At 39.4% G+C, this 27,287-nt stretch overlaps 1 protein-coding gene across 1 annotated transcript; it reads right to left on the bottom strand.

The window, feature by feature from the left end:
* Positions 1-3,865: 3,865 nt before the first annotated feature.
* Positions 3,866-26,122, bottom strand: LOC119780482 (gastrula zinc finger protein XlCGF57.1-like). The gene is made up of 3 exons (XM_038280545.1): positions 26,060-26,122; positions 4,651-5,377; positions 3,866-4,566 (listed from the first exon to the last, which is right to left on the bottom strand). Exons 2-3 carry the CDS (start codon positions 5,084-5,086, stop codon positions 3,866-3,868), a joined length of 1,137 nt encoding a protein of 378 aa, XP_038136473.1. The 5' UTR covers positions 5,087-5,377; positions 26,060-26,122.
* Positions 26,123-27,287: the final 1,165 nt, after the last annotated feature.

Genomic DNA, 27,287 nt, shown 5'->3' with positions numbered 1-27,287 from the left:
CAGTTGGAGTTTTGGTGGGCCTGGTTTCAACAACACACGTAGCAGGGCTGATTGATGCATTGCTAATGAAAGCCAACAAGACACTGAATTAGCTAAACTCTCATCATTTGCAGCCTACCTTTAAAAAATCCTCCAAAATCTTCATAAAAACTGAGCAAAGCACATTAAATCTGTCCTACCTTTGCTTTCATTTTCATCTGAGGATATTTTCATCTGAATAAAAGTCTTGTTCCTGCAGTATATCCAAGCAATAGCTTATCATTCAGCTAAAAGATAAATGAATAAATTCATTCAGAAAAAGTTGTGCCACACCATGCCAAAATGGCACAGTATGGGTCCGTCTGGATTCTTTCCAATTTAAACTTAAACTATAACTTCTCAATGGCTTGTTGTATGGACACAAAACTTGCTTCATCTGTAACCAAGATAATTTTGTTGCACTTTATTATGATTATTCCCTAATTACAGAAAATGTAAGACATTTTGAATGTAAAAACTTTTTTTTTGTTAGGGTAGCCCAAAATAATTAACTTTCAAATTTTCACATCCATATTCAACCAGGACCTTAATATTTACCAGGTTTACAGTATAACAGCTTATCTGTTCTAGTTTTTATGTAAAATAAGCTCTTCATTAATTGGTTCTCTCAAAACTTTGCTCCAAAAAGACCATTAACCTTTGAGTTTTTCATGTTATGAGGCAGTGGCGGATCTAGAAAATTTTACATGGGGGGGCAAAGGGGTGGCAAGAGGTCTTGGCAGGGTGGCAGAAGTAGACGGTACATGGGAATCCTTATATGTGAGCTGCTTTAACCAAATAAACACAAAACACTTTTAAACTACAGTAGTTGTTGTTTAATCATGCCCTTACACACTACAAAGTTTTTCTTTTAAATTCACAACAGAATAAGCAAAGTGCAGTGATCGAACAAAAAAAACCCTGCATCTTTTAAAAAGTAAAAGTCTAACAAGCAAAATCCCTTTAATTTATTTGTTATAATAATTGTGTCCAAGATGCAGTGGACTACAAGCACTTATTTCCTCATTTCCTTCACTCATTTCTGTGTCTCCTTCATGTATTTCCTCTTTTTCGTCACTTATTTCTGTGTCTCCTTCAGTCTTTTCCTGCACTGACCCTCCTGGGCTCTCCAGTTTACTGTCTTCTCCCTCATTTCCCTTGCGCTCTTCCTCTTGTGTACTTGTTGGAATTTTCTTTGCAAAAAAGCTGGTTATATCCCCACTTTTAGCCTTCCTTTTCATGGCTAGGCCTATGAAGTAATATTTGCATGCAAAAGTCAATATGTGAAAACCTCTGGTTATCCTTGTATTTCATTAGCCTACACTGTAGGGCCATGGAACTTATAAGTTAAGTAGCATATACTACAATACCTATATATATATATATATATATATATATATATATATATATATATATATATATATACATATATATATATATATATATATACATATATATATATATATATATATATATATATATATATATATATATATATATATATATATATATATATATATATATATATATATATAGGTATTGTAGTATAGCCTATATAACAAATATAAATGAGAAAGATTTATCACATTCACACACCAGTTATGTTTAGACCACTTAATTCTATTGTATTTGTTATTTCCCCAGTTATAACCTGGTTTCATTGCTGCGATATCTGAGAGGAAGTGGATTTATAGGACTGCTCAGCTAATCAAATCAACACTGTAGCCTGCGTGTTGTAACGTAACGGCGGCATAACGGTTACCATCAGTAAATCAGTTAACGTTATGGATAAAAAAAATATTTTGTATTTTTTTATTAAGCTGTTTTTTTCTTAACATTAATCAAAGGGAAGAGTGCTCTTACAAATCCCGAGGGAAGGATTTGACCGACACACTCGCTGTTTTTGCTAATCGTCTTTAGCAGATATTGACTACAAATGTAACTTTTAAGTGAAACGTGTGTTTAAACTACACCTGGTAAAAGTCACTTCACCTTCAGATGCCCTGGGACAGCTCAGTCTCTCCAGTTGGTTTGCACACTACAGAGCCACCGCGACGCTGCAGACTGTGTGTGTGTGTGTGTGTCAGACAGACTGAGCGCGAACTGCGCTCTGCACGTTTGAATCAGGGGCGTAGCTAAGTATTTGAGGGACGGTGGCAAATAATACATTAAAAATAAAAAACTAAATTGCAACCTTTTGGTAAATGTATTGTTTTGAGAAGCCTGTGAACATGTTGACTGGTTCCGCTCATATCTCTCAGACCGCACTCAGTTTATTCAGCTCAAATCTTTCACTTCGCACCCTTCCCCTGTCACTTCTGGTGTTCCTCAAGGCTCAGTTCTTGGCCCCCTCCTCTTCATCACCTACCTTCTTCCCCTTGGCAGTATTTTCCGGAAATTCAACATTCACTTTCACTGTTATGCGGATGACACCCAGCTTTATTTATCCAGTAAACCCACTTCCTCTCTCCCCCCCTTGTCCCTTACTAACTGCCTACTTGAAATTAAAGACTGGTTCACCTCAAACTTCCTTAAACTTAACAGTGATAAAACAGAACTCCTCCTCGTTGCCACTAAATCCACCCTATCAAAAATCAAAAGTTTCTCACTACCCATTGACAACTCCTTAGTCTCCCCCTCCCCTCAGGTCAAGAGTCTGGGTGTCATCCTCGACTCCTCCCTCTCCTTTCAGTCTCACATTAATAAAATTACCAGGTCTGCATACTTCCACCTTCGCAACATTAACCGTCTCCGTTCCTCCCTCACCACTCATACTGCCTCTGTCCTTATCCACAGCCTCATCACCTCCCATATTGATTATTGCAATTCTATTCTTTTCGGCCTCCCTCATAAATCTCTCCATAAACTTCAACTTCTTCAGAACTCCGCTGCTCGTGTCATCACCAGAACCCCCTCCTTCCATCATATTTCCCCTGTTCTTCACCAACTCCATTGGCTCCCAGTTCAATTCAGAATTCAATTCAAAATCCTTCTCTATACTTTCAAAGCCATCCATAACCTTGCTCCTTCATATCTGTCAGACCTCCTTCACATTGCCACCTCCTCCCGCTCCCTTAGATCCTCCTCCTCCATCCACCTCACTGTACCCCCAGCTCGACTTGTCACCATGGGGAGCAGAGCCTTCAGCCGCTCTGCTCCCCAGCTCTGGAACTCACTTCCTCCCGACCTCCGCAGTATTGACTCTCTCCCCTTATTCAAAGCCAGACTCAAAACCCATCTGTTCCAGCTCGCTTATCTGTGAATACACTGCTCTTTTCCCTATCCATAATTGTTTTTTGTTCTCTGTTTTTTATGTTCCTGTATCTGTATTTTGTATTTTCATCTCTTTTTATTTATTTTTTGTATTATTTGTAAAGTGACCTTGAGTGTCAAGAAAGGCGCTGTTAAATAAAATGTATTATTATTATTATTATTATAACATAGTGGCAGGTTGTTTTTACAGGTACAGCTTTTGGATCATCAAAGTTAGGGGGGCAGCTGGGGGGGCAAGGCTCCATATTGGGGGGTCAGCTGCCCCCCCTTGCCCCCCTGTAGATCCGCCCATGTTATGAGGTGAAGGAGTTTCTAGATGGACATTTCATCACTAGTCAAGAAAACGCCTCAACTGTTAATTCCTGTGACCACTAACTGCTATGACTTATGTATTGCAATTTATTTTTAAATATAAATCATTCCACATCATACATGAATACTGTAATCTAACTACTCAAATTACCCTCTTGTTTAAAACCTTTGTTTTAAATCATTCAGGAAAACAGCCTCTCATCCGTGTGAATTCTCACGTGTCTCTCTAGTCAAATTACCTTTTTAGAGTAAAACGGTTGCCTCAAATCTTGCAGGAAAAAGGCTTCTCACCTGTGTGAGTTCTCATATGTCCAGTCAAACAATGTTTTAAAGTAAAACGTTTGCCACAAATCTTGCAGGAAAAAGGCTTCTCACCAGTGTGAATTCTCATATGTCCAGTCAAACAATGTTTTAAAGTAAAACGTTTGCCACAAATCTTGCAGGAAAAAGGCTTCTCACCGGTGTGAATTCTCATGTGAATAGTCAAATTTCCTTTTTTAGCAAAATTTTTTTTACAAATGGTACAGGAAAAAGGCTTCTCACCGGTGTGAATTCTCATGTGAGCAGTCAAATTACCTTTTATAGCAAATTTTTTTTTACAAATGGTACAGGAAAAAGGCTTCTCACCAGTGTGAATTCTCATATGTCCAGTCAAACAATGTTTTAAAGTAAAACGTTTGCCACAAATCGTGCAGGAAAAAGGCTTCTCACCTGTGTGAATTCTACTGTGTTTAGTCAAACTACTTTTTCCAGTAAAATTCTTGTTACAAATGGTACAGGAAAAAGGCTTCTCACCTGTGTGAATTCTACTGTGTTTAGTCAAACTACTTTTTCCAGTAAAATTCTTGTTACAAATGGTACAGGAAAAAGGCCTCTCACCGGTGTGAGTTCTGATGTGTCTAACAAGGTCAGATTTCTTTGTGAACATTTTTCCACAGGACAGACATCCATAAATCTTCTCACCAGTGTGAATTTTCATGTGTCCAGTCAAATAATGTTTAACACTAAAACGTTTGCCACAAATCGTGCAGGGAAATGGCTTTTCACCAGTGTGAATTTTCATGTGAATAGTCAAATTTCCCTTTTCAGTAAAATTCTTGTTACAAATGGTACAGGAAAAAGGCTTCTCACCTGTGTGACTTCTAATGTGTCTGTCAAGATCAGATTTTTTTGTGAACATTTTTCCACAGGATAGACATTCAAAAGGCTTCTCACCAGTGTGAATTCTCATATGTCCAGTCAAACAATGTTTTAAAGTAAAACGTTTGCCACAAATCGTGCAGGAAAAAGGCTTCTCACCAGTGTGAATTCTCATGTGAATAGTCAAATTTCCCTTTTCAGTAAAATTCTTGTTACAAATGGTACAGGAAAAAGGCTTCTCACCTGTGTGACTTCTAATGTGTCTATCAAGATCAGATTTTTTTGTGAACATTTTTCCACAGGAAGGACATTTATAAATCTTCTTATGTGTGTGGGTTCTCATGTGAACAATTAAAGGTTCTTTAAAAAAAAAAGTCTTTTCCAAATTTTAAACATGGGGAAGGTTTCTCTCCTGTAACTTCTGTCTCTTGCTTCAGAACAAGCTGCTCTTCCTGCTCACTTATGGGGAGCTCCATGGTTTCCTCTTTTGTCCAGGGATGTTCTGGTTCTTTCTGCTCTTCTTTTATCTGCAGAGGTTCTGGTTCCTCTTGGCCCGAACTGGAATTCCTCTCTTGTTCATAGAGCTGCTGGTCAGAGAAATCCTCCTCTTTTCCAACATAATCCTGTAGATGGTCTAGAAAGACAAACAGCAGAAACACTTTCTGTTGTAGGTTAAAAAAGTACACTTCACTTTGATCTGTGTGTTGATCTAACTACATATAAATTCAGTTCAATTCAGTTTATTTATATAGCATCAAGTCACAACACAAGTCATCTCAAGGCACTTTACAGTTCAACAAAGGAGAATTTAGAGAGGCCAACTACCCTAACAGTCATGTTTTTGGACTGTGGGAGGAAGCCGGAGTACCCAGAGAGAACCCCGCATGCACAGGGACAACATGTAAACTCCATGCAGAAAGACCCCGGGCCGGGAATCAAATCAAAAAAATATTTTAAACATTTCTTTATTAAAGAAATGTTAAAAATATTTTTTAGCTTTCGTTTTCTGAACTGTTCAGGTTTTACTGCACCTTTTGCCCAAAGACTGCTGGAGCACTAGCTCCACTGTGACACTATGGATAATCCCCAAATGAGGTTATGCACACACATTTAACACAGAAGGCCAAAATAAAAGGGAGGTGCATTCCAGAAAGCCTGAGCACCATCCCATTCTGCTCTGATCCAGCTTTTTATCTAGCACACTGTCTTCGCTGACCTCATTACAGAGCTAGATTCTCAACCTTTTCTGACTCCAACTCTAGACACAATAAGTAGAGAAAGATTCAAAAATATTGTAAAAATACATAATGCCCCTCTTCTTAAGACACAATATGGGTAATGCAAAGAAAGACAGGGTTAATTTAACATATATTACATTTTATTGCATTATTCTGCAGAACAAATATTGGCTTCAATCTCGAAACACAAGTTCAATCTTTTCCCTGTTACTCTCATGCAAAGATTCATGCAGCTCAGGCTCCTCCTATTTGACTTTTCAGTCCACAGTAAAGCAACTGTGCGTCACTGTGAAGGACCCTAAAGGCTGATTTATACTTCAAAACTAGGTAGTCTGTGTAGGTGACGCAGTGAATGCAAAGACGTCCCCGCCCCCTCCGCAGACACTCTGCTGCACCTCTCCCAAATTGTAGGTGACCACAGACGGTGCCGCAGACAGGAGGCCTCTGATTGGTCAAATCTACATCCGCTTGCCGGCTTGTTTTTTTTCTTTATATGACTACAATTGCGAAAAAAACAATTGGTGAAGTTGGACCAGTTAGAAGAGCGAGTTGCACGCTGAGACCCTTTTTTCACCTTCTAGCATTTTTGCCCTCATGTCCCTCTTTTGTCGGACAAACTTGCCCCCACTTCCTCGCTGCCTCAGCTGTATCTAGACCCACAACTAGTTCATGATTGTACCTCCTACGTTGTGGCGTGGAATAATAACGTTTCGCAGACCACGCTTCAAAGTTGAGCATAAATCAAAAATATCTGCGTCAAGCTCAATGGAGCCGTTCTGAAGATATTCCGTTAGGTTATATCCAAGTAACGTCTTCCTATGGGCAACGACTTGAAGGCACAAACTAAACTGTTCATCATTTATTCTTTATGGTACGCCAGCATTCATAACATGGAGGACAATCACTGTCCCCACCAATAGAATACCAGCTGCCTGCTTCTGCTCTAAAAAGTTCTTGCACAATTTGGAGGTGTGTTTAGGGTCATTGTACTGTTGTAGGATGAAATTGAATGGAGTAATAGCCTTCCTTATTCAGAATCACTTTTACACTGTACAAATCTCCCACCTTACCAGCACCAAAGCAACCCCAGACCATCACATTACCTCCACCATGCTTAACAGATGGCGTCAGGCATTCTTCCAGCATCTTTTCATTTGTTCTGTCTCACAAACGTTGTTCATTCTGATCCAAACACCTCAAACTTGGATTCATGCGTCCACACCACTTTTTTCCAGTCATCCTCTGTCCAATGTCTGTGTTCTTTTGCCCATCTTAATCTTTTTCTTTTATTGGCCAGTCTCAGATATGGCTTTTTCTTTGCCACTCTGTCCTGAAGCCCAGAATCCTGCAGCTGCCTCTTCACTGTAGATGTTGACACTGGTGTTTTGCAGGTACTATTTAATGAAGATGCCAGTTGGGGACCTGTGAGGCGTCTGTTTCTCAAACTAGAGACGCTAATGTACTTGTCTTCTTGCTCAGTTGTGCAACGCGGCCTCCCACTTCTTTTTCTTCTCTGGTTAGAGTCTGTTTGTGCTGTCCTCTGAAGGGAGTAGTACACACCGTTGTGGGAAATCTTCAATTTCTTAGCAATTTCTCGCATGGAATAGCCTTCATTTCTAAGAACAACAATAGACTGTCGAGTTTCAAATGAAAGTTCTCTGTTTCTGGCCATTTTGAGCATTTAATTGACCCCGCAAATGTGATGCTCCAGAAACTCAATCTGCTCAAAGGAAGGTCAGTTTTGTAGCTTCTGTAACGAGCTAAACTGTTTTCAGATGTGTGAACATGATTGCACAAGGGTTTTCTAATCATCAATTAGCCTTCTGAGCCAATGAGCAAACACATTGTACCAGTAGAACACTGGAGTGATGGTTGCTGGAAATGGGTCTCTATACACCTATGTAGATATTGCACCAAAAACCAGACATTTGCAGCTAGAATAGTTATTTACCACATTAGCAATGTATAGAGTGTATTTCTTTAAAGTTAAGACTAGTTTAAAGTTATCTTCATTGAAAAGTACAGCGCTTTTCCTTCAAAAATAAGGACATTTCAATGTGACCCCAAACTTTTGAACGGTAGTGTAGGTTTAATATATTTGTATAGTTATTACAGATCAGCTTAAGATATATTTACTTCTTAATAAATTTTCAATAATTTAAAAGCAAATTTAATCAGCCTAATTCATTTTTATACTAGTTATTTTGCTAATTAATTAAGATTTAGATTAAACTTTAAAGGTAAATAAATCTATATGTGTAGATAAAGGGGGGGGTCTTTTGGGTTCTCAGGTGAAAACTCCTAATCGCCTTTCATGTCCCAGTCCCAGTAGAAAGCATTATTAACCATTTATAACTTTATGTCAGGTGCTATTTCAATCCTAATTCTGAAAGTAAGGATGTTTTTTTGTTTTTTATCATCCTAGATTTAAATCCAATAAGTAGGTTTTAGGTTTCATTCTCTTGTAAACATACTTCTTTTTAAATGTGCCAAAAATTATTATTCATATTATTTCACTCTCAGAAAAACATGCCACTTTGATTCAAATCTTTCAGGAATTAATTATTTATTTTTTGCAAATCTGCCATTTTAGTTAATAAACTCATAGCTTTTATATATTTTAGTTGCGTTTTTCCAAACTACATCCCATATATTTAGTGATCTGTAGGGTAACATTTATTTTAAACACTTAAGGGATGAAAATCGCTGATTTCATTGATCATATGTTTTAAGTGATATACATGTGTATTAATAATTTTCTGGAGGAAAGGAAAATCTAATTCTCTTAGTTTTCGTTATTTAGTGAAATCTAATTCAGATTAAACTGACACATAAGTTTAGATTTTATCCTATTGGATTATATTATTCATTCTTTTTCCTCTATAAGTTGCTGTTTTGTTTACATTTTCATAAGTCAGAGCAACCGTCACCTTTTCTCTGTCTTGGTCAGAACCTCAGACATTCATGGCACAGGGACAAAGCAACATACCACAAAATCATGAAGAGATGAAGCTAATCTCTCCGAGTGGCTGCTGTGGAAATAGAGAATTTGGTTTGTGACTAAAACCTGTGCGCATTTCACAACTACTGTGTCAGACCATGTTTGGACCCTTTTCTCTCTCTGGATTTGCCTCAGTTTTCATCTCCAGGTCCGTCCATAACATTATGGAACATGGTGACAGCAGGAAATGAACAAAACGAGACCCGTCCTGTTTTTAAACAACCACAGGCCTGATAAATAACGTTTTGTTTTCCAGTCCTGAAGCCGACATAGGAAAAGACAGTTGCTGCTGAGTTTTTCTCTTTTAAAAAGATAATTTTTGGTTTAGATATTTAAGGTTGGTTATAATTTCATCAGAAATGATTATACTGACTCTAAAATATTCATCTTTAGTGAAAGCCAACCAGGCTGTACATCATCACCCTCATTAGACATTTTCCCATAGATAAAGTCATGTCACGGAAGTCAGTCTGTTTTCTTCATTGCAAGATGCAGAAAGGAATCTAATAAGAGAAAGTTATCAAGCTTTTCTTGCATAGTTTGAGGTCTATGGAAATGGAAAATAAAATATATAATCAATCACTTTACCCTTTTACTCATTGCTGCCAACAGGCGGTTTCAGTCCTGGAGCCCCCCCACCTCAGTCCAAAAAGGTCAGCCACTTCTCAAACAAAAACAAATAATTAAAAAATAATTTAGCACCGCAGAGAAGGAAAGCCTCATGTTGGTGCACCTCCTCCTAGTTTCCCCACAAAAAAGAAATTCCCCAGTGTCTCTGTCCTCATGGTTTTTTGCACACACACACACATTGTGAAGCAGGTTGCAGCTCAGGTGAGCTATTAGGGTCAGGGGTTCAGAGCAGATGAAAATCCCCATATTTTAACCCATCATTTCCATCCAGTTGCTGTGACGGTGTGTGTGCCTTGGGGGGTGGGGGGAGATTGATGCTTGAAGCAGGCTGCCTTTCTCCGGCGGGCTGATGGGAGGGGTGCATCTCCTCCAGGTCTGAATTCTGAGCGGCTCCGATCAGGGAGTCCATGTTTGAAGGGCAGGGAGTAAAAAAAAAAACAAAACAGTGATTAGTTTAAGGAGTTTCAATGTTTCAAATGAATAATAATAATAAAATAAAGTTGTTCATCTTTACCATATAAAAGAAGAAGCCTTTTCAGGAAAGGAATGTCGTCTCGTCAGTCACCCCACTTCATCCTTCAGTCACTTTAAGTCACGTTTCCCTCTCGTCACAAACTTTTCTTATCTAATTTTCTCAAATTTTGTTTTTATCATCAACCTTATTTTTCTCTATTTAATTTTGTATGTTTTCTTTATTTCATTTTAGGTTAATTCCTCTATTTTATTCTATTTTAAGTTTTTTCAGTTTTTAAACTTTTAATTTGACCTTATTTTATGCCCTACTTACTTTTTTTTTCTGTAATAATTTAATAGTTTTTTATTTTTAGCTATGAGTTATTAACTTCCTGTAAAAATTGAGAGAGTTTTGTTTCTTTAAAAGCACCATTGAAATTAAAATTCATTATTATAACTTAGTTTAGTGTAAGTTTAATATGTAATACAGTGTAAATATGTTTAGTACCGTATTTTCACGACCATAAGGCGCACCGGACTAAAAGGCGCACTCTCAGTTATGTGTCCCATTTCTGTATTTAACACACACATAAGGCGCACCGTACTAAAAGGCGCAGTCTCAGTTATGTGTCCCATTTCTGTATTTAACACACACATAAGGCGCACCGGACTATAGGGCGCGTTTTTTATATACAGGTACATGTCCTCTCAGGTGGATTTTCCCACTTAAAAACATATTAAAACTACTTTATTCCCACTGATCACAGCAAATAAAGCTGCAAGGTGTATTTATTACAAAGTATTTTTCAAACGTGGGAGCTGGCCGTGAGAGACACATCGCTGATGACACAGGGCTGTGATTACTCCTCTGATACAATTTATTGACGCATAAATTAACTTAAAACATAGGCAGGATAATAATCTGGATGAACTGACTGCAATGATTAAATTTTCAGGTGGACTTTCTCACTTAAAAAGATTTAAATTATTTAGATGAAAAAACACCTGCCGAGGTGAGTCCGGATGCGCCGCGGCCCAGGACCTGCTGTTGAATTAAGTTTTCAGGTAGAAAAATAGAGCGGGAGCAAAACTGAGTATGATTGTGCTTTATTCAAGTATTTATTACAGAGTATTAATCAAACCCCTCAAAGTCATCATCCTCTGTTTCTGAATTAAACAGCTGCGCTAAATCCGACATGCCAGTTTCCCCTTCTTCTTCGTTTATTGACGCATAAATTAACTTAAAACATAGGCAGGATAATAATCTGGATGAACTGACTGCAATGATTAAATTTTCAGGTAGACTTTCTCACTTAAAAAGATTTAGATGATTTAGATGAAAAAAAACCTGCCGAGGTGAGTCCGGATGCGCCGCGGCCCAGAGCCTGCTGTTGTTGAATTAAGTTTTCAGGTAGAAAAATAGAGCGGGAGCAAAACTGAGTATGATTGTGCTTTATTCAAGTATTTATTACAAAGTATTAATCAAACCCATCAAAGTCATCATCCTCTGTTTCTGAATTAAACAGCTGCGCTAAATCAGACATGCCAGTTTCCCCTTCTTCGCTGTCAGAGTCACTTTCCGTGCAGCGCAGCTCCTCAGAAATAATGCCGGCTTTTGCGAAAGCTTGAACAACAGAGCCAGCAGACACGTTAGTCCAAGCATCTACAATCCATCCGCAAACGGTGGCGTAACTTGCCCGGCGCTGCCTTCCACTTATCCTGAAACTGTGGTCTCCGTCTGTCATCCATCGCTCCCACGCCGCTCGCAGCCTTACTTTGAACGGGCCCTTCACACCGATGTTGGGCGGTTGAAGTTCCTTTGTCAGACCCCCGGGATAACGGCGAGCACAGCGTTCATTGATTCACCTTTTTTTTCCACATCGGCTGTGAGATGGGCACGCAGAGATGGTGATGCGTGGAAAAAAACACCTGGTCTCCTCACATAGGCTACACCTCCCTCAGCCACGCTTTCATCATCTCCTCTTTCATCAGAGCGATGTGTCTGTCTCGCTGTCAGCTCCCAGATCAGCTTCTCTGATTGGTTGATGCGGCGCGTCCAGCAGCAAAACTTAAAATTTTCCATCTGGAGCAGCAGCAGCGCGTTGGCGGTGCGTCAGATGCTTAAACGATCCCGACGTTCTGCACCTGCGGCTCAAAACGCGCTGCAGGACCTTTTGCTGCGTCTATACGCGCGTCAACCATTGACTTTGCATGTAAACTCGCTGCTTCTGCTGCACCTGCTGGGTCCGGTTCACACCGATGTCGAGCGGTTGAACAGCGAGCACAGGGTTAATTTGTTTCCCCATGTTTTTCACATCAGCTGTGAGATGGGCACGAATGGAGTTACAGATTAATGGTGATGAGTGGAAAAAAAACAGCTGGTCTCCTTACATTCAGCCATTCTTTCATCATCTCCTCAATGAGGTGGTCTCAAAAGTCGCAGTTACAACACACATAGGGCGCACCGCACCATAGGGCGCACCGCACCATAGGGCGCACCGCACATTTTGAGGGGAAAAAAAGACGTTTAAGTGCGCCTTATAGTCGTGAAAATACGGTATAAGGTTTAAACACTCTTTTTTTTTACTTCTTATTTTAACCCATTTCTTTTTGAAGCTGAGAGTTTCTTTGAACTCTCCTTTTAACCATCCATCATTTTAAACAGTTTTTCTTCTCTTTTTTCTTTTTCCATTTTTTTTTTTTTTTTGTCAAAATCTGTAAATTTCTTACCTTACCTTCTTTTTAGCCTCTAACTTCTCATGATATTTGTTTATCTTATCTTTAACATTTTTGTTTATTGCAACATTAAAAGAACCCTACTTTCTTTGCAATTGATCAAAAATTTCTCCTTGGGCAGTTGACAATTCCCTGGAACCTTGCCTTTTGTTCTACCACCATACTGTAGAACTGCAAAACCTTTCCCATTATCTACAGGTAATTTAACTCTGCTCGATACACACCAACCCTATGGTGCCAACCTGGATAACTGGGGGGGATCCCACTCTAGATTACCGACGTCTCAGTAAAATTAAATGCCTTCTGGTGGCACCTACAACCTTCCTCTCACCCTTGGAGAGAGCCTCACGTTCCTATGCGAGGTCTTTTGGTTCCCAGGTGGAACAAAACCCTGAACTGCCTTTCTGCTCCCCAAAAAGGAAAATTATCTGTTATTTCATATGTATAATCTTTAGTATTATACTAATTTTAGTGCATTAAAAATGATTAACCTATTAATAAGTTTCTTGCTAGATTATAATTTTAATGAAGAAGAAGAGGACTTTGTTTGAACAAATTTTCCAGTATTTGATTTCTAATTATCTTTAAATCTGTAAACAACCTGTTGTTTTGTGATTTAGTTTTTGAAATCTAATCTAAATTGTGCCGACAAAAGATTCATCTCACCGTCTCAAAAAAATGGTTGGTTTTGATCCTCCTGCTGACCTCCAGGGACCTCGATGCCAGAAGTCCTCACTCCCTTAACCTTCTAACGGGTATTGAGGCTGGAAGACTGCTTCCTCCAGGTGGTACCTGACACTTCTGACAATCGCTGTCCTCAGAAAAAATCAGTCAAAGAGAACTGCCTTGACAACGCCAAATTGTCGTGGGAAAAATATTCAACTATTCATCCTAGCTAAATAAACGGAGATCGATGGATTTCACTCAGTCGGCACATTTATTAATATCTTTGCAAAGAGAGAACAGTCATCATGGCACAGCATTCTGCTCTGTTCTGATCTGGGCAGGGTTCGTTCCCCCCTAGTTACAACAATCGAAAGCCGTCAGAGTCATAACAAATTACACACACTTTGCTTAACAGTAACATGTTATGAATAAACCTTGAGAAAGAATCTGGATTGTTATGGGAAGAAGCTATGTCTGGTCTACAAACAACATTCTGCAGGGAATGGTGTGGCCTTGAGAGAGAAAAAGACTGAGTGAAAACTTTTATAGTGAGTAAATATGAATATTAATATATAATGAGAGAAAGATATAAATTTTCCCACAAAATATGGCGTCCTTTCACATAGCGTCCGGTCACATGGCCTCTTGTCACATGGTGTCCTGTTACATGGCTTCCGTTACTGAAGAAACACACTTAGGCTTAATGAGACACAGACGCATCTCTAAAAGCGTCAGACTAATTCAGTACCCGATGATGGCTTTGTTCTCTTACTAGATTTCTGTAAGGTTTTTAAAACAATGGAAAATAAACTTTTTTTTCATTCTATGGAAAAGTTTGGTTTTCGAGAGTTTGTTTGTAATGCTGTCAAAACGTTATACTCCAATAGAAAAGCTCTATTAAAATGCGCTTTGGCTACATCCCAGATTCACCATCTCTATTTCAACAAGAATTCTTACAACCCATGTTTCCAATAGTTCCACCATAGTTGATAAAGAACCTATCAGCAGCCAACTGGCTGATGACGCCACCATTTTTCTAAGGAATAAAAATCTAATTCTGCGACTTTAAAGCGATAGTTCGGTATTTTTGACATGAATCTCTATGGCATCCCCATCACCAGCGGCATGCAATCACACTGACTTACCCCTGGCAGCGTCCTGTGAGCAGAGTTATCGTCCAGTTTTGGTCAAGCCAAAAGTAGTCCGGCAGGTTTTTAGGAACAGCGAAATAAAACTTTTCTCTTCCCAAAACATTATGTGTTCAAAAGAGTGATATTTTTGCATCCCAAAAAGATTGTAGTGGGAAAAAGTCACACGTTGTTATCAATTGGTCCTATTTTCTCTCTGTTCGTATCAGTGCGCGCCGTCATTCAGACAGCGAGCCCAACAACAGCCATGTCTCCTTCCGCCGCGGAGGGAGACATGGCTGTTGTTGGGCTCGCTGTCTGAATGACGGCGCGCACTGATACGAACAGAGAGAAAATAGGACCAATTGATAACAACGTGTGACTTTTTCCCACTACAATCTTTTTGGGATGCAAAAATATCGCTCTTTTGAACACATAATGTTTTGGGAAGAGAAAAGTTTTATTTCGCTGTTCCTAAAAACCTGCCGGACTACTTTTGGCTTGACCAAAACTGGACGATAACTCTGCTCACAGGACGCTGCCAGGGGTAAGTCAGTGTGATTGCATGCCGCTGGTGATGGGGATGCCATAGAGATTCATGTCAAAAATACCGAACTATCCCTTTAAAGTAATTTTACTTTCAGTTTTCACACTAGTTTGATTTGGTTGATCTGAAGCAGATTTCCTCTGATCAGATTCTCATCATCTGGTCCTTAGAGCCGAGTTCAACTCCAGCTCTCGGCGCTGGTCAGACTCGTCAATCTGGAAGAAGAATAACGACTTGAAGCTTAAATGAAAATTCAATGTGGAAGACTCTTTATCAGCCTCACTTGGAGCACCAGCTAATATCCAACCGTTAACCTTCAACCAATCAGTATTGGGACCGCAGCTCCTCCTAAGCCAATCATTTTTCAAGATCTCCTTCTTTCTCACACTCTCTAGACTATTCTTTCTAATCATCCAGTTTAGTCCACCACCAGTGTCTTAGGACGAAGAAAACTCCTTTTCCTCAATTAACCAATCAAGCGAATGCAGCATCTGTCCTCTGCCGGGGCCCCAGTGCCACAGAGCTCACTTTTTTCATGTCAATAAAACCTTTTGAATTGCATCTTTTCTCTGTGTGAGTCTCTCCAGGTTGAAATAGTGTTAAATACTGACAGGTTTGTTATAGGCTGGGATTTTAACATTCTTGCTGACATTAAAGGTGATAGCTTAAATATAGCCATTAATATTGTCTTACAGAAAATGTGTATGTCCAGATATATTCATTCTCATCTTCATACTTTGGGCATTGTTCTGACATTGACGTTGATGAAATAACAGTTTTTCCTCTCAAACCTGTCCTATCTGACCCCCATAGCAATGAGTATATCTGTATTTAACACTAAATCAACTAGGAAGTCTGAGATCTTAATTTCTAATGCTAAACTGGATCATGTGATGTTTAGAGCATGACAATTGTGAAAGTTTTTACAATTTATGTGAAAGATAAATGGTTGGTTAGGAACCTCTGATATTCAGGTTGTAGAGGTCTTAGATCTGGGGATTATACAAGCAACTTCTTGGATTGGATTTTAGAAGGTCCAACCTCCGAATACCAAAGGAATCATAAAGAGTGATGATTCAACATGAGTTTTATTGGTCTCTCCTGTATTCACATTTTCTTTCAACCCCTACTCGCCCGCTCCAACTTTCTTTTTAAGAGCCAACATGAACAAATCTGTCTGTTTAAACTAAATCGGACATAATTAAATTCAGCAACCAATGACCACAAAGAAAATATTTAGACCCGTTTCTTTATCATCCTCTGAACATTTTAATGCCATTAAACCATTTATATTACAGCTTTAGGTTGTCATAAAATAGAGAAAAAAAAATGGAGAAAGATGGTAACTTATTTTAAACCAAATAAAGTTTTAGAACCCATGAGGTTTATATTTCTGCTCTGTACATCAATCTGGAAGTAATTACATTCTTGAAAAACATTCATCCCAGAAAATAAGTCAATACAAAACATTTCAATCGAGTAGTCCTGAAAAAGCCTTTAACCTGGGAGTCTATCGTTTAATGAGGTGAAGGAATAAAACACAGAAAAGGTCTCTACTGTTTATTCTTGTGCCATCATAAGGCCGGGTCACACCGGTTGCGAACTACTGACTGCGAAGAGAGACTCTGACTAGAAGGGCGGGCTGATCTGTGCAGATGTTTTCTCTCTGTTTCACACAAGTTAAAACTATTTGGACTGCTGTATTTTCGTGACTATATGGCGCATATAAACATATTTTTTTCCCTTTAAAATGTGCGGCGCGCCCTATAGTGCAGTGCACCCTATGAGTGTTGTTACTGCGGACGTTGTTGAGACCACCATGAGAACGTTAAAGGGGGAAGTGTGGGCGTGGATTGTGTATAAAAGAACAGGTATGTGCTTTATGCAGAACTCCTCATTGAGGAGATGATGAAAGCATGGCTGAGGGAGGTGTATTTAAGGAGACCAGGTGGGTTTTTCCACTCATCACCATCTCTGTTAATCTGTGTCTCCATGCGTGCCCATCTCACAGCTGATGTGAAAAACATGGTGAAACAAATGAACGCTGTGCTTGCTGTTATTCCGGGAGGTCTGACAAAGGAACTTGAACCGCTTGACATCCAGGGTTCATACACCTTTTCCAAAGTCAAAATCAAGCACTTTTCAAGCACTTTCAAGATCCATTTTAAAACTTTTTCCAGCACCTTACACCACCGTAAATTACATACCAATACATAGTCAAAATTATTACTCGGATGATCAAAGAAAATTACTCCTCTGCCATGGCGTAGTAATATAACCAACCAGTGGGTGTCACAATTCAGTATTATCCGCCGTAGAGTTATCAATGCTGTTTTATAAGGAAAGCAAAACCTTACTTCGGTCAAGTTACAAAGATATTCACAGATTCAGACTTCCAGGATCAATAACTCTCGTTGTTGAAACACAAATGACGCATCTTTCATGTCCTGATAGCACAGACTACATACTACAAGAATCAAAAAGCGTTATTTTCGAGAAAAACGAGCCGTTCTCCGAGCTGGATGTATTACATTGATCTCTATGCACAGGCAGCGGCCAGGCGAGTGGTTAGGGACCGTCTGCAAATGGTAAAACAACAGCAAAACGTTGCAAATAAAAATCAATAACTCCACTGCCAGAAAGTGCAGAGACTCCAAAATCACCAAACACACCAATGGGCTCTTGGTGATCGCACTACAACAGCTGCTTTGGAAAAATATACCTTTACTTTTTTTTTTTAGAATTTTTTTGTTATTATTAACCATTAATATCATCCTATTTTACTTCATAAATAACTCCCATCTGCCTAGCAACTCTGTGTACTTCATTCACAAAAAGTTATAAAAAGGGGTATTTTTTCCAAAACAGCTGTTGTAGTATGATCACCAGAAGTTCCTTGGTTTGTGTGGCGATTTTTGAGTGTCTGCACTGTATAAACACAGAGCAATTGATCAAAACAGGATGATATTAATGTTTAATAACGATAAATAAAATCTAAAAAATAAGCAACTGTCTTTTTCAAAAACGGCTGTTGTAGTATGATCATCAGGAGTCTCTCGGTCTGTTTGATGATTTTTGAGTGTCTGCACTGTATAATCACAGAGCTATTGATTAAAATAGGATGATATTAATGGTTAATAATAACAAAAAAAATTCTAAAAAAAAAAGAAAAAAGTAGCTGTTGTAGTGCGATCATCAAGAGCCCATTGGTGTGTGTGGTGATTATGGAGTCTCTGCACTTTATGACAGTGGAGTTATTGATTTTTATTTTCAACATTTTGCTGTTGTTTTACCATTTGCAGACGGTCCCTAACCACTCGCCTGGCCGCTGCCTGTGCATAGAGATCAATGTAATACATCCAGCTCGGAGAACGGCTCGTTTTTCTTGAAAATAACGCTTTTTGATTCTTGTAATATGTAGTCTGTGCTATCAGGACATGAAAGAGGCGCCATTTGTGTTTCAACAATGAGAGTTATTGATCCTGGAAGTCCGAATCTGTGAATATCTTTCTAACTTGACCGAAGTAAGGTTTTTCGTTCTCACGCAAAAGGTTTTGCGAGGTAAAGCAATACTTTTGCGAGGGAACGCAAAAGAAAAAAAAAATCCACATGTCCCCTAGGGGGCTCCGTAGTTTTAAGGTCTGGGCCTGGCAATGAATTAAAACTTCGTTTTTTCTTTTTTGGAACGTTGGCGAGGCGATAGAGTGAGTTAGTGCTGCGGGAAACACTGCATTACTAACATTACATTATCACACAGTACTCTCAGTCACTCAGTAACTTAGCCTGTGAATTCCTTGCTAGCAGTTACTAGCGTAAACAAATAGGCGCTAATGTTAAAGTGTACCAGGCTACTTCAGTTGGCTTACTTAAAAAGTCTCTGACTTACTCTTCATGTGACTCGAGAGCGCAGACTCGCCCATTGTGAACAGCTGCACATCTTTTTTGCAGACTTTACAAGAGGCAACTTGTGGGGTTTGTCTCAGTCTAATCCATAATTTGTATTATTCATCTTGCAGCCAACGTTCATTGAAACGACATCCTCCCAGCATGGTGCAGCAGTGGTTTAATGGGGACAGAGTCACACATCGAAATAGACTGGCTGATCGCAGTCACACATAACGGGCAGGTTTCATTTTTGGGCTCGCCAACATTTTATTTCTCCATTTAATAAACACACGATTCAGTTAGATAGGGATTTGTTGCGAAAGAAATAGTTACAATTTCAAGCATTTTCAAGCATTTCATCCAAAATATAAGCACTTTTCAAACCTTGAAAACACAACGTCAAAATTCAAGCATTTTAAAGGATTTCCAGCACCCGTACGAACCCTGGACATCGGTGTGAACCGGCCGTTCAAAGTAAGGCTGCGAGCGGCGTGGGAGCGATGGATGACAGACGGAGACCACATTTTCACGAAAAGTGGAAGGCAGCGCCGGGCAAGTTACGCCACTGTTTGCGGATGGATTGTAGATGCTTGGGTTAACATGTCTGCTGGCTCTGTTGTTCAAGCTTTCGCAAAAGCCGGCATTATTTCTGAGGAGCCGCACGGCACGGAAAGTGACTCTGACAGCGAAGAAGGGGAAATTGGCATGTCTGATTTAGCGCAGCTGTTTAATTCAGAAACAGAGGATGATGACTTTGATGGGTTTGATTAATACTTTGTAATAAATACTTGAATAAATCACAAACATACTCAGTTTTGCTCCCGCTCTATTTTTAAATACGCAGTAGATGTATTTAAACGTAGTAGAGGACATGTAACGGTATATAAAACCTGCGCCCTATAGTCCGGTGCGCCTTATGTGTGTGTTAAATACAGAAATGACACACATAACTGAGACTGCGCCTTTTAGTACGGTGCGCCTTATGGTCGTGAAAATACGGTAAATGACCGGTCAGCTATAAAGCAAAATTCCAGCTAATGAGTGTGTGCAGCATCTCAAACCAGAACAGGATTTTAATAGGCCGGTATAAAAACATAATGGGAACCCTTTGTAAAGAAAAGACAGCAGTCAATGCCGTGGGACAGTTTCTAAGTGAATGAGGCAGTAAGAGCTGATTCTCAAAGATCTGTGAAGTTTATCACATTTTTTTTCTCACTCTTTTTTCCATAGAGTGGAGAATGATACAATTACCAGCACTTTGTTTTTTTTTTTTTTTGAGGCCCAATGGGCATCACTATATTATATATCTGTTTCTGTCTAAGTTTTTCCTTGAAGACGGAGATAAACTGCGTTTTTTTTTTAGGGCTGGGTATTGTTAGGAACCCTCAGGATTCAATTCAATTTGGATTATTGCTGTTGCGATTCGATCAAATCTGTTTCGATCCAATGCTGATTTTTGAAGCTGTGTGACTGCAGGAGTTTTAAGAGCAGCCTGGGACGCCAAGGTGAGCACATGGGCAAAGCAGCCAACATGTAATAGCTCAGTGATATCAACAGCAACTAGCATGTTGGCAGCATTACCTGTGACAACGGCGGCTACTTTTCCGGTTATGCCCCATTCGTTTGTTGCCTCCATCAACATGTTCGCTATGTTGCTCCCTGTGTGACTTCCGTGAAGCGGCCTGGTCTGAAGCCCATTTGAAACTAATTCTCACTCATTTGATATGGAATGAGAAGTGATGGTTATGTAGGGGTCGGTCGCTCTCGAAGTCCAGCCATCGCACGTCAGCGCGACTCTTTCAGCAGCCTTTAGCGACTCCAACACAGCCGTCTTCACCTCAGTGTACAGTGCCAGCACAGCAACTTCTGTCATGTGTTTACGAGTTGGTATTGTGTAGCGCGGTTCGAGTGTCTTTAACATGTTCTTGAAACCCTCGTTTTCAACAACACTGTACAGTCGTAACTCCTTGCAAATGAACACGGCCACAGACTTGGTGATTTTCTCTGCGCGAGCAGAAATGGGCTGCAGTTTAGAGACAAATGATTATTATTATTTGTGTGTGTTTGGAGTCGACAGGCTGTGCTTCGGTTTTTTTGTAGCACCTCTGCATGGTATCTGATGAAGTGGTTGCGCAGGTTCGTCATGTTACTGCAGTACTTTAATTCTGTGTGGCACAGCTTCGGACTACCTTGCTTTTTTCGATTTCCTGAGTTCCGGATTTCAACGGGGAAAAAAAGAGCCCAAACGTCTGACTTAAAAGCTGGTCTTCTGCTGGTGCTCGCCATGACTGCTGTGTGGTCTAATTCAGCCTCTGCACTAGCTGAGAATGGTAACCAAACCGACAGCGCCCCCAACGGTCAGGAGGTGAATCGATTCTGAGGAGCTCCTGCATCGATTATGAGTTTTGCGTGTAACAATTGCGATGCATCAATTCTTCAATTATCTTACCCACCCCTAGTTTTTTTACTGTCCTTTGTTTTTGTGAGGCTCAAAGGGGATCACACTTTATCTTTTTTCTGTCCTTCTGAGCGATCATGGCTAAACATTTATTTTATTTTTTTTAATGTTTCATAGATTTTTTTTGCGCTAGTTTTTCTCGCTTGCTATATATACAACATGTGACTCTAAAACTGACTCTTTCCCGATGCGATTAACATATTTTATTTTGTAGAAGTAGGTGTGTTTTTTTACTTTGTAACTGCTTCTCTCTTTTCCTGGAAAATATCTGAATGTGCAGCTGAATTTCTGCGCAGTCTTAACGATTGTGCCTCAATGAGCGCTAAATGCCATGACTTCATCAGACGTGATTTCCTGATGAGAGGCAAAATTGGATTTGGTATTTTTAGGGCTTAACTTCTTATGTGAAACAACAAATCTGTTTATAAGATGAGTTTCATGTGTCATGGATGAAAAATGGTTCTCACATGAGTCGTCAGGTGTCTAGCCAAACTACTTTTTTGAGTAAAGAGTTTGCTACAAATAGTACAAGAGAAAGGCTTCTCACCTGTGTGAATTCTGAGATGTTCAGTTAAAATACTTTTTACGGAAAATGTTTTGCCACAAACTGTACAGGAGAAAGGCTTCCCACCAGTGTGACTTCTAAGGTGCTGAACTAAAGAAGTTCTCCTAGTAAAACTATTACCACACATTGTGCAGATGAATGGTTTCTCACCAGTGTGAGTTATCATGTGTTCGGTTAAACCACTTTTTACAGTAAAGCCTTTGCCGCAAACTGTACAGGTGAAAGGTTTCTCACTTGTGTGAATTCGGATGTGTCTATCAAGATTAGATTTCTGAGTGAAGTTTTTTCCACAAGTCTTGCAGGGAAACGGTTTTTCATCTGAGTGAGTGTTCAAGTGTTTTGTCAAACTACTTTTTACAGTAAAACTTTTGCCACAAATTGTACAGGAGAACGGTTTCTCACCTGTGTGAGTTCTCATGTGAATATTAAGATTGCATTTCTGAGTGAAGCTTTTTCCACAGGAACGACATTCAAAAATCTTCTCACCTGTGTGAGTTCTCATGTGAACCTTTAAATGTTCTTTTTTTAGAATGTTTTCTCCACATGTAACACATGGAAATGGTTCCTCGCTTGTATCTTCACTTTCATTCTTCAGAACAAGCTGCCCTTCCTGCTCACTTATGTTGAGCTCCATGGTTTCCTCTTTTGTCCAGGAATGTTCTGGCTCTTTCTTCTCTTCTTTTATCTGCAGAGGTTCTGGTTCCTCTTGGTCCAAACTGGAATTCCTCTCCTGTCCATAGAGCTGCTGGTCAGAGAAATCCTCCTCTTTTCCAACATAATCCTGAAGGCGGTCTGAAAGACAAACAGCAGAAAGACTTTCTATCGTAGGTTAAAGAAAGGACACCTCACTTTAATCATCCTCATGCTGATATAAACAGAGTGGACCTAAATCTTGCAGAATGCACTGCAGCTGTGACGTTAAAATCACAGGTTATAAAAGACCAGTCACTGCTCTACTGTCAGCCACTTTTATCATCAAAGCTGTAGAGTCTATCCGGACAGACAATCTGGTTGTAAATTCAGTTTTAAAATTATTTTTTGTTGATTTTTGTTTTCCTCCTTCAGAATCAAAAAATGTTTTAGAGTGAAATAAAATGTTTCTGAACAAACTGTATAGCCGACGTAGCTTCACAGATGTTCATCTACCTTCATGGAAACAACAGTTTTCTGTGTTGAGTCTGAAGATCTTAAGATCCAACAGCTATTCATTAGTCAGATGAACTTCCAGAGATATAAGACTTGTTAACTGCTTGTATGTGGAGGCTAGGGCTGGGCGATAATTCGATAACGATATATATCGATCGATAGACGTGTGGCGCAATAGAAAAAAAGAGGGTCGATAAAAGTTCGATAAAAAAGAAACACAGTTTTCCTTCCTTCTCATTGTAGCCTAGCATGTAGGTTTATGCTAGTCACTGCTTCCTCCCAACCAATCACAATCGCGGACCCAGGCACGCCGTCACCAAGCGCCGCCCTCTCAAACCACAACACAGAGCACATGAAGATGTCGCAGCAAGGAGATTGTTTCAAAGAAGGGTTTTTGTAGTTCGGCAGTCTGGCAGTATTTCGGTCATGGCAAGTCGGACCAAAAACAAACCACAGTCATCTAGAAAATGTGTCGGGAACCAGTGAAAACCAGTCTGATAACGAAACCAACTTTTTTTTTATCATCTCAGCCGCTCACACCCGCAGGAGTACGAGCTGTGTAGGCCCCGACGCGGCTCTCCTCCGAGGAATCTTCGGAAAATATATATATATTTTCAGTTCTGGGCAGTTTCCCACGTAGTTCTAAAAATTGAGATAAAAATGCTGAGGGGCCAGCAACTTCAAAGTAATAACTCAGGTTAAAGCAGGAAACGGGGGCGGCGGGGGGGGGGGGGGGGGGGGGGGGGGGGCATTTATTTATTTGTTATATTTATTTTGGTCACTTTTCTGGTCACTTTAGTTTATTCTTTGTCAGTATTTAATAACATAACTCAGGTCTCTTAAGTTATTTTTCTTTAAAACAATTCTGTTATGGTTAAAAAAAGATTTAATAAAGTTAAATAAAGATTTAATTTGAAGTCTGTGTTTGTGTTCTTTATTAAAATTAAATCATTTAGCAATATCATAAAATGTCCAGGCAGAGCTGCACATAAAATATGGTTTCAAATCTTTTCAATAATTATCGATATCGATCAATATGCATTTTTTTTATCGATAAGCTTTTTTTCTATATCGCCCAGCCCTAGTGGAGGCTTCAGGTCCTCAAACAGGTCTGTGAAAGATACCAGTGGAGGCTGGTTAAGATCAGCCCATTAACTAAAGGCTGCCGGTGCTGATCTGCTAAACTTATATAGCGGGCTTTATACGATGATGGACAGATGATCAACAGTAATGTAATCAACCACGTGACCAAAGCACGCTTGGGTGACAACAATAATGGCTGCCGCTGGAGAGTTTGGGTGAGTAGATTCTGCTATTAGGTCTGTTCTAGAAGATATCGACAGCAATTTAATTTTAAAAGAGGAACAGAGAAACGCGATCAAGGCTCATCTTCTTATTCTAGGCGTGCAACTGCACGCTTTGATTTTTGTTGACAACAACTATGCCTCGCTTAACATACGTCAAGCACTCCGTTGCTCTTATTGGTTGTAGGTCTATCCAATTGAGTGCAGAGGCATTTTTTTTCCTGGTTCGTTCAAAACACGCCCCATAATCACAGCTCTATGGAGCAGTATCAGACTCATATTCTGACTAGAATTGAGTCGGACTACGTCAGGCTAGCTTTTTATAGCCTAAACCCTATGAAATATTCCTAACTAAAAGCCTGGCTTTTAGTGAGTCAAAGTACTTTCAAATTACATGTAAATCTAAACCTTGAAAGTTTCTCTGGAAGCAAATCAAACAATGCGGCTCCATTGACAGACAGAGGGTTTGTTGACATCACAGGTAACTTTCTGAACATGGTTACAGACCATGGCAGTGTCATAACAGCCACATGAAGCAATGAAGGATCATTAGAAATCCCAATCTAAAGTACTGTAATCCTAATTAATGGATTTAAACATCATCCCAGCTGTTGGAGTGTTTTACAGTCCAGATTCTTCCAGATCCTCCTGGATCCCAACTTTCAGGACTCTGCAGACTCAGATGCTTTTTTTCACAATGAGGTTTTTGATCACAACACTTCAGTTTCCCACAATATTTCCCATTATTCACATCCATCAAACACGTGTTTGATAGATCTGAGGCCTGAAATGAGGACATTTATTCTGACCTTTTTGTTTACGTTTGTTTTATCTGATTTATGTTCTATTTATTTATTTTCTTTACAGCCCTTCGATCAGCTGTGGTTCATTTTAATTGCTTAACAAATATATATATATATATATAACTCTGTCACTTATTCTATTATCTTTATAAACTTTCTAAGGTCCACATAGTGTGAGCAGTGTTGCTGTAATCTGTTGCTGCAGTAACTCCACTATTTCCCCACAGTGGGCCAACAAAGGGAGTTTCTATTCTATGTAGTGTATATCTGCTGTTTATTTAGTAATGTCTTCCAAAGCTCTGATGCCTTCATGAAGTTCTCCCTCCAGCCCTGATGTCAACAGTCTGTTGATTTAAACTAAACTCCGCTGCAGTGCTGAGGCATCCTTCTACTGTTCTGCTTAAAGCAGCAGGTTAGGGCAGCAGGATGACCTCCGCAAGATGGCGCCCGTAATGTCTGCGCAGAGACAGTCAATGCGGGGTCTACTCTAATATTATCTCTATGGTAGAGACGGCTTTCTGTGATTGCAGTGAACTCGGAGCGAAGAAGAGGTTTAACCGGAGAAAATTACTAACTTGACCGCAGTCATTAAAACCCAATGCTGGAAGTGAGCGAGCTGACCGCAGTAAGATGGCCGCCGACCGTAGGTTAGCTTTAGCTTAGCATGTTGATCTCCTCTAAGCAGTTTTCCAATCAGATGAGGCTAAAATCCACAGTGTGCATCATCAGGGAATCGTTTCTATCAGGTGTTTCCTACCTATCCGGTGTAAGATGATCTGGGGGATCCTGGTGAAATCCAGCAGTAGATGTTGATCGTCCATCTTTTCCTCCGAATTGACCAAACTCCCTTTAAACTCCGTGAATGTTTCTTCAGCAGGAGTTAACTGCTCGGTGATAAACTCTCCTTGAAGCTGGACTGAAGACATTCTCACTGCAAACACTCCCAGATTATCAGCCTCTCTACAATGACTCCACACACAAGCTAAGCTAATGCTGCTAATGCTACCCGATCCCTACCAGCAGCTCAGTGCGCATGCGCCCCTTCATCTACATCCGGGTCACCCTCGATGTTAAAATAAGGCTCTGTTCGAAAACCTGGGCTGCATCCTCCAAGGATAGAAACCTTAGTCAGTTAAATAACCTGCTGCTGTCATTCTGCACATCTCTGATGTTGCTGCTATTTTCAAATATCCATTACTGTAAAAATGTCCATAGCTGCATATTGGTTATTTATTCTCCAGTTTTATATTGTTAAAACACTTTACAGTATTTTATTGTTTATATTTTAATTCTTCCATATTATCTTATTCTTATACATTTTTCTAATGTCCACATTTGTGTGACCATTTTCGATAATCTTTCTACTGCTGTAAATTTGCCCATTGTGGGACAATAAAGGGATTTTCTATTCTATAAAAGAGGTAGAAATATATAAGTAAATCTAAACAATGTATGTATAAAGAATATATCTGCAAAATCTCTAATACTCAACAACAAAAAATACTTAAACATATTGGGCAAAACAGCAATAAAAAAAAATTAAACTTTTTTTAAAAAAAAAATATTTTTATTTTTATGATAAAACAAGGTCAGTCTCCTGATACTTTTAAGAAATATTTTGTTAAGAACTGTCAAGTGCATTCTTATAATACTAGACAAGCTTTGTCTTTTCATTTACCGTTAAGTATTAAAACTCAAGTGCAATTTTCTTTTCGGCATCGTGGTGCAAAATTATGGAATGAATATGGAAAATATTTGGAATCTTCAGAAATAAATGGTAGAAAGTCTTTGAAAAAAATACTGTTATCCAAAAAAGACAGTGATGTATGATTTTACAAAAATTTGACCCCCTGAAATCTGAATGCTAAAATGTAAAAATAATGTTACTGTATATGTCTATTTTGTTTTCTCTGAAAGGACTTTCATAATGTGAGCTGCCTGATATTTTGTTGGTTTACGGGTGTGGCCTTGGTATAAGCCCTAAA

The sequence above is a fragment of the Cyprinodon tularosa genome, unplaced genomic scaffold (genome assembly GCF_016077235.1).
Source record: "Cyprinodon tularosa strain WSP-4 unplaced genomic scaffold, ASM1607723v1 ctg1605, whole genome shotgun sequence".
Taxonomy (NCBI): Eukaryota; Metazoa; Chordata; class Actinopteri; order Cyprinodontiformes; family Cyprinodontidae; genus Cyprinodon; species Cyprinodon tularosa.
The sequence above is the reverse complement of the archived record's forward strand: the minus strand, read 5'-3'. Positions and strand labels throughout refer to the sequence as shown.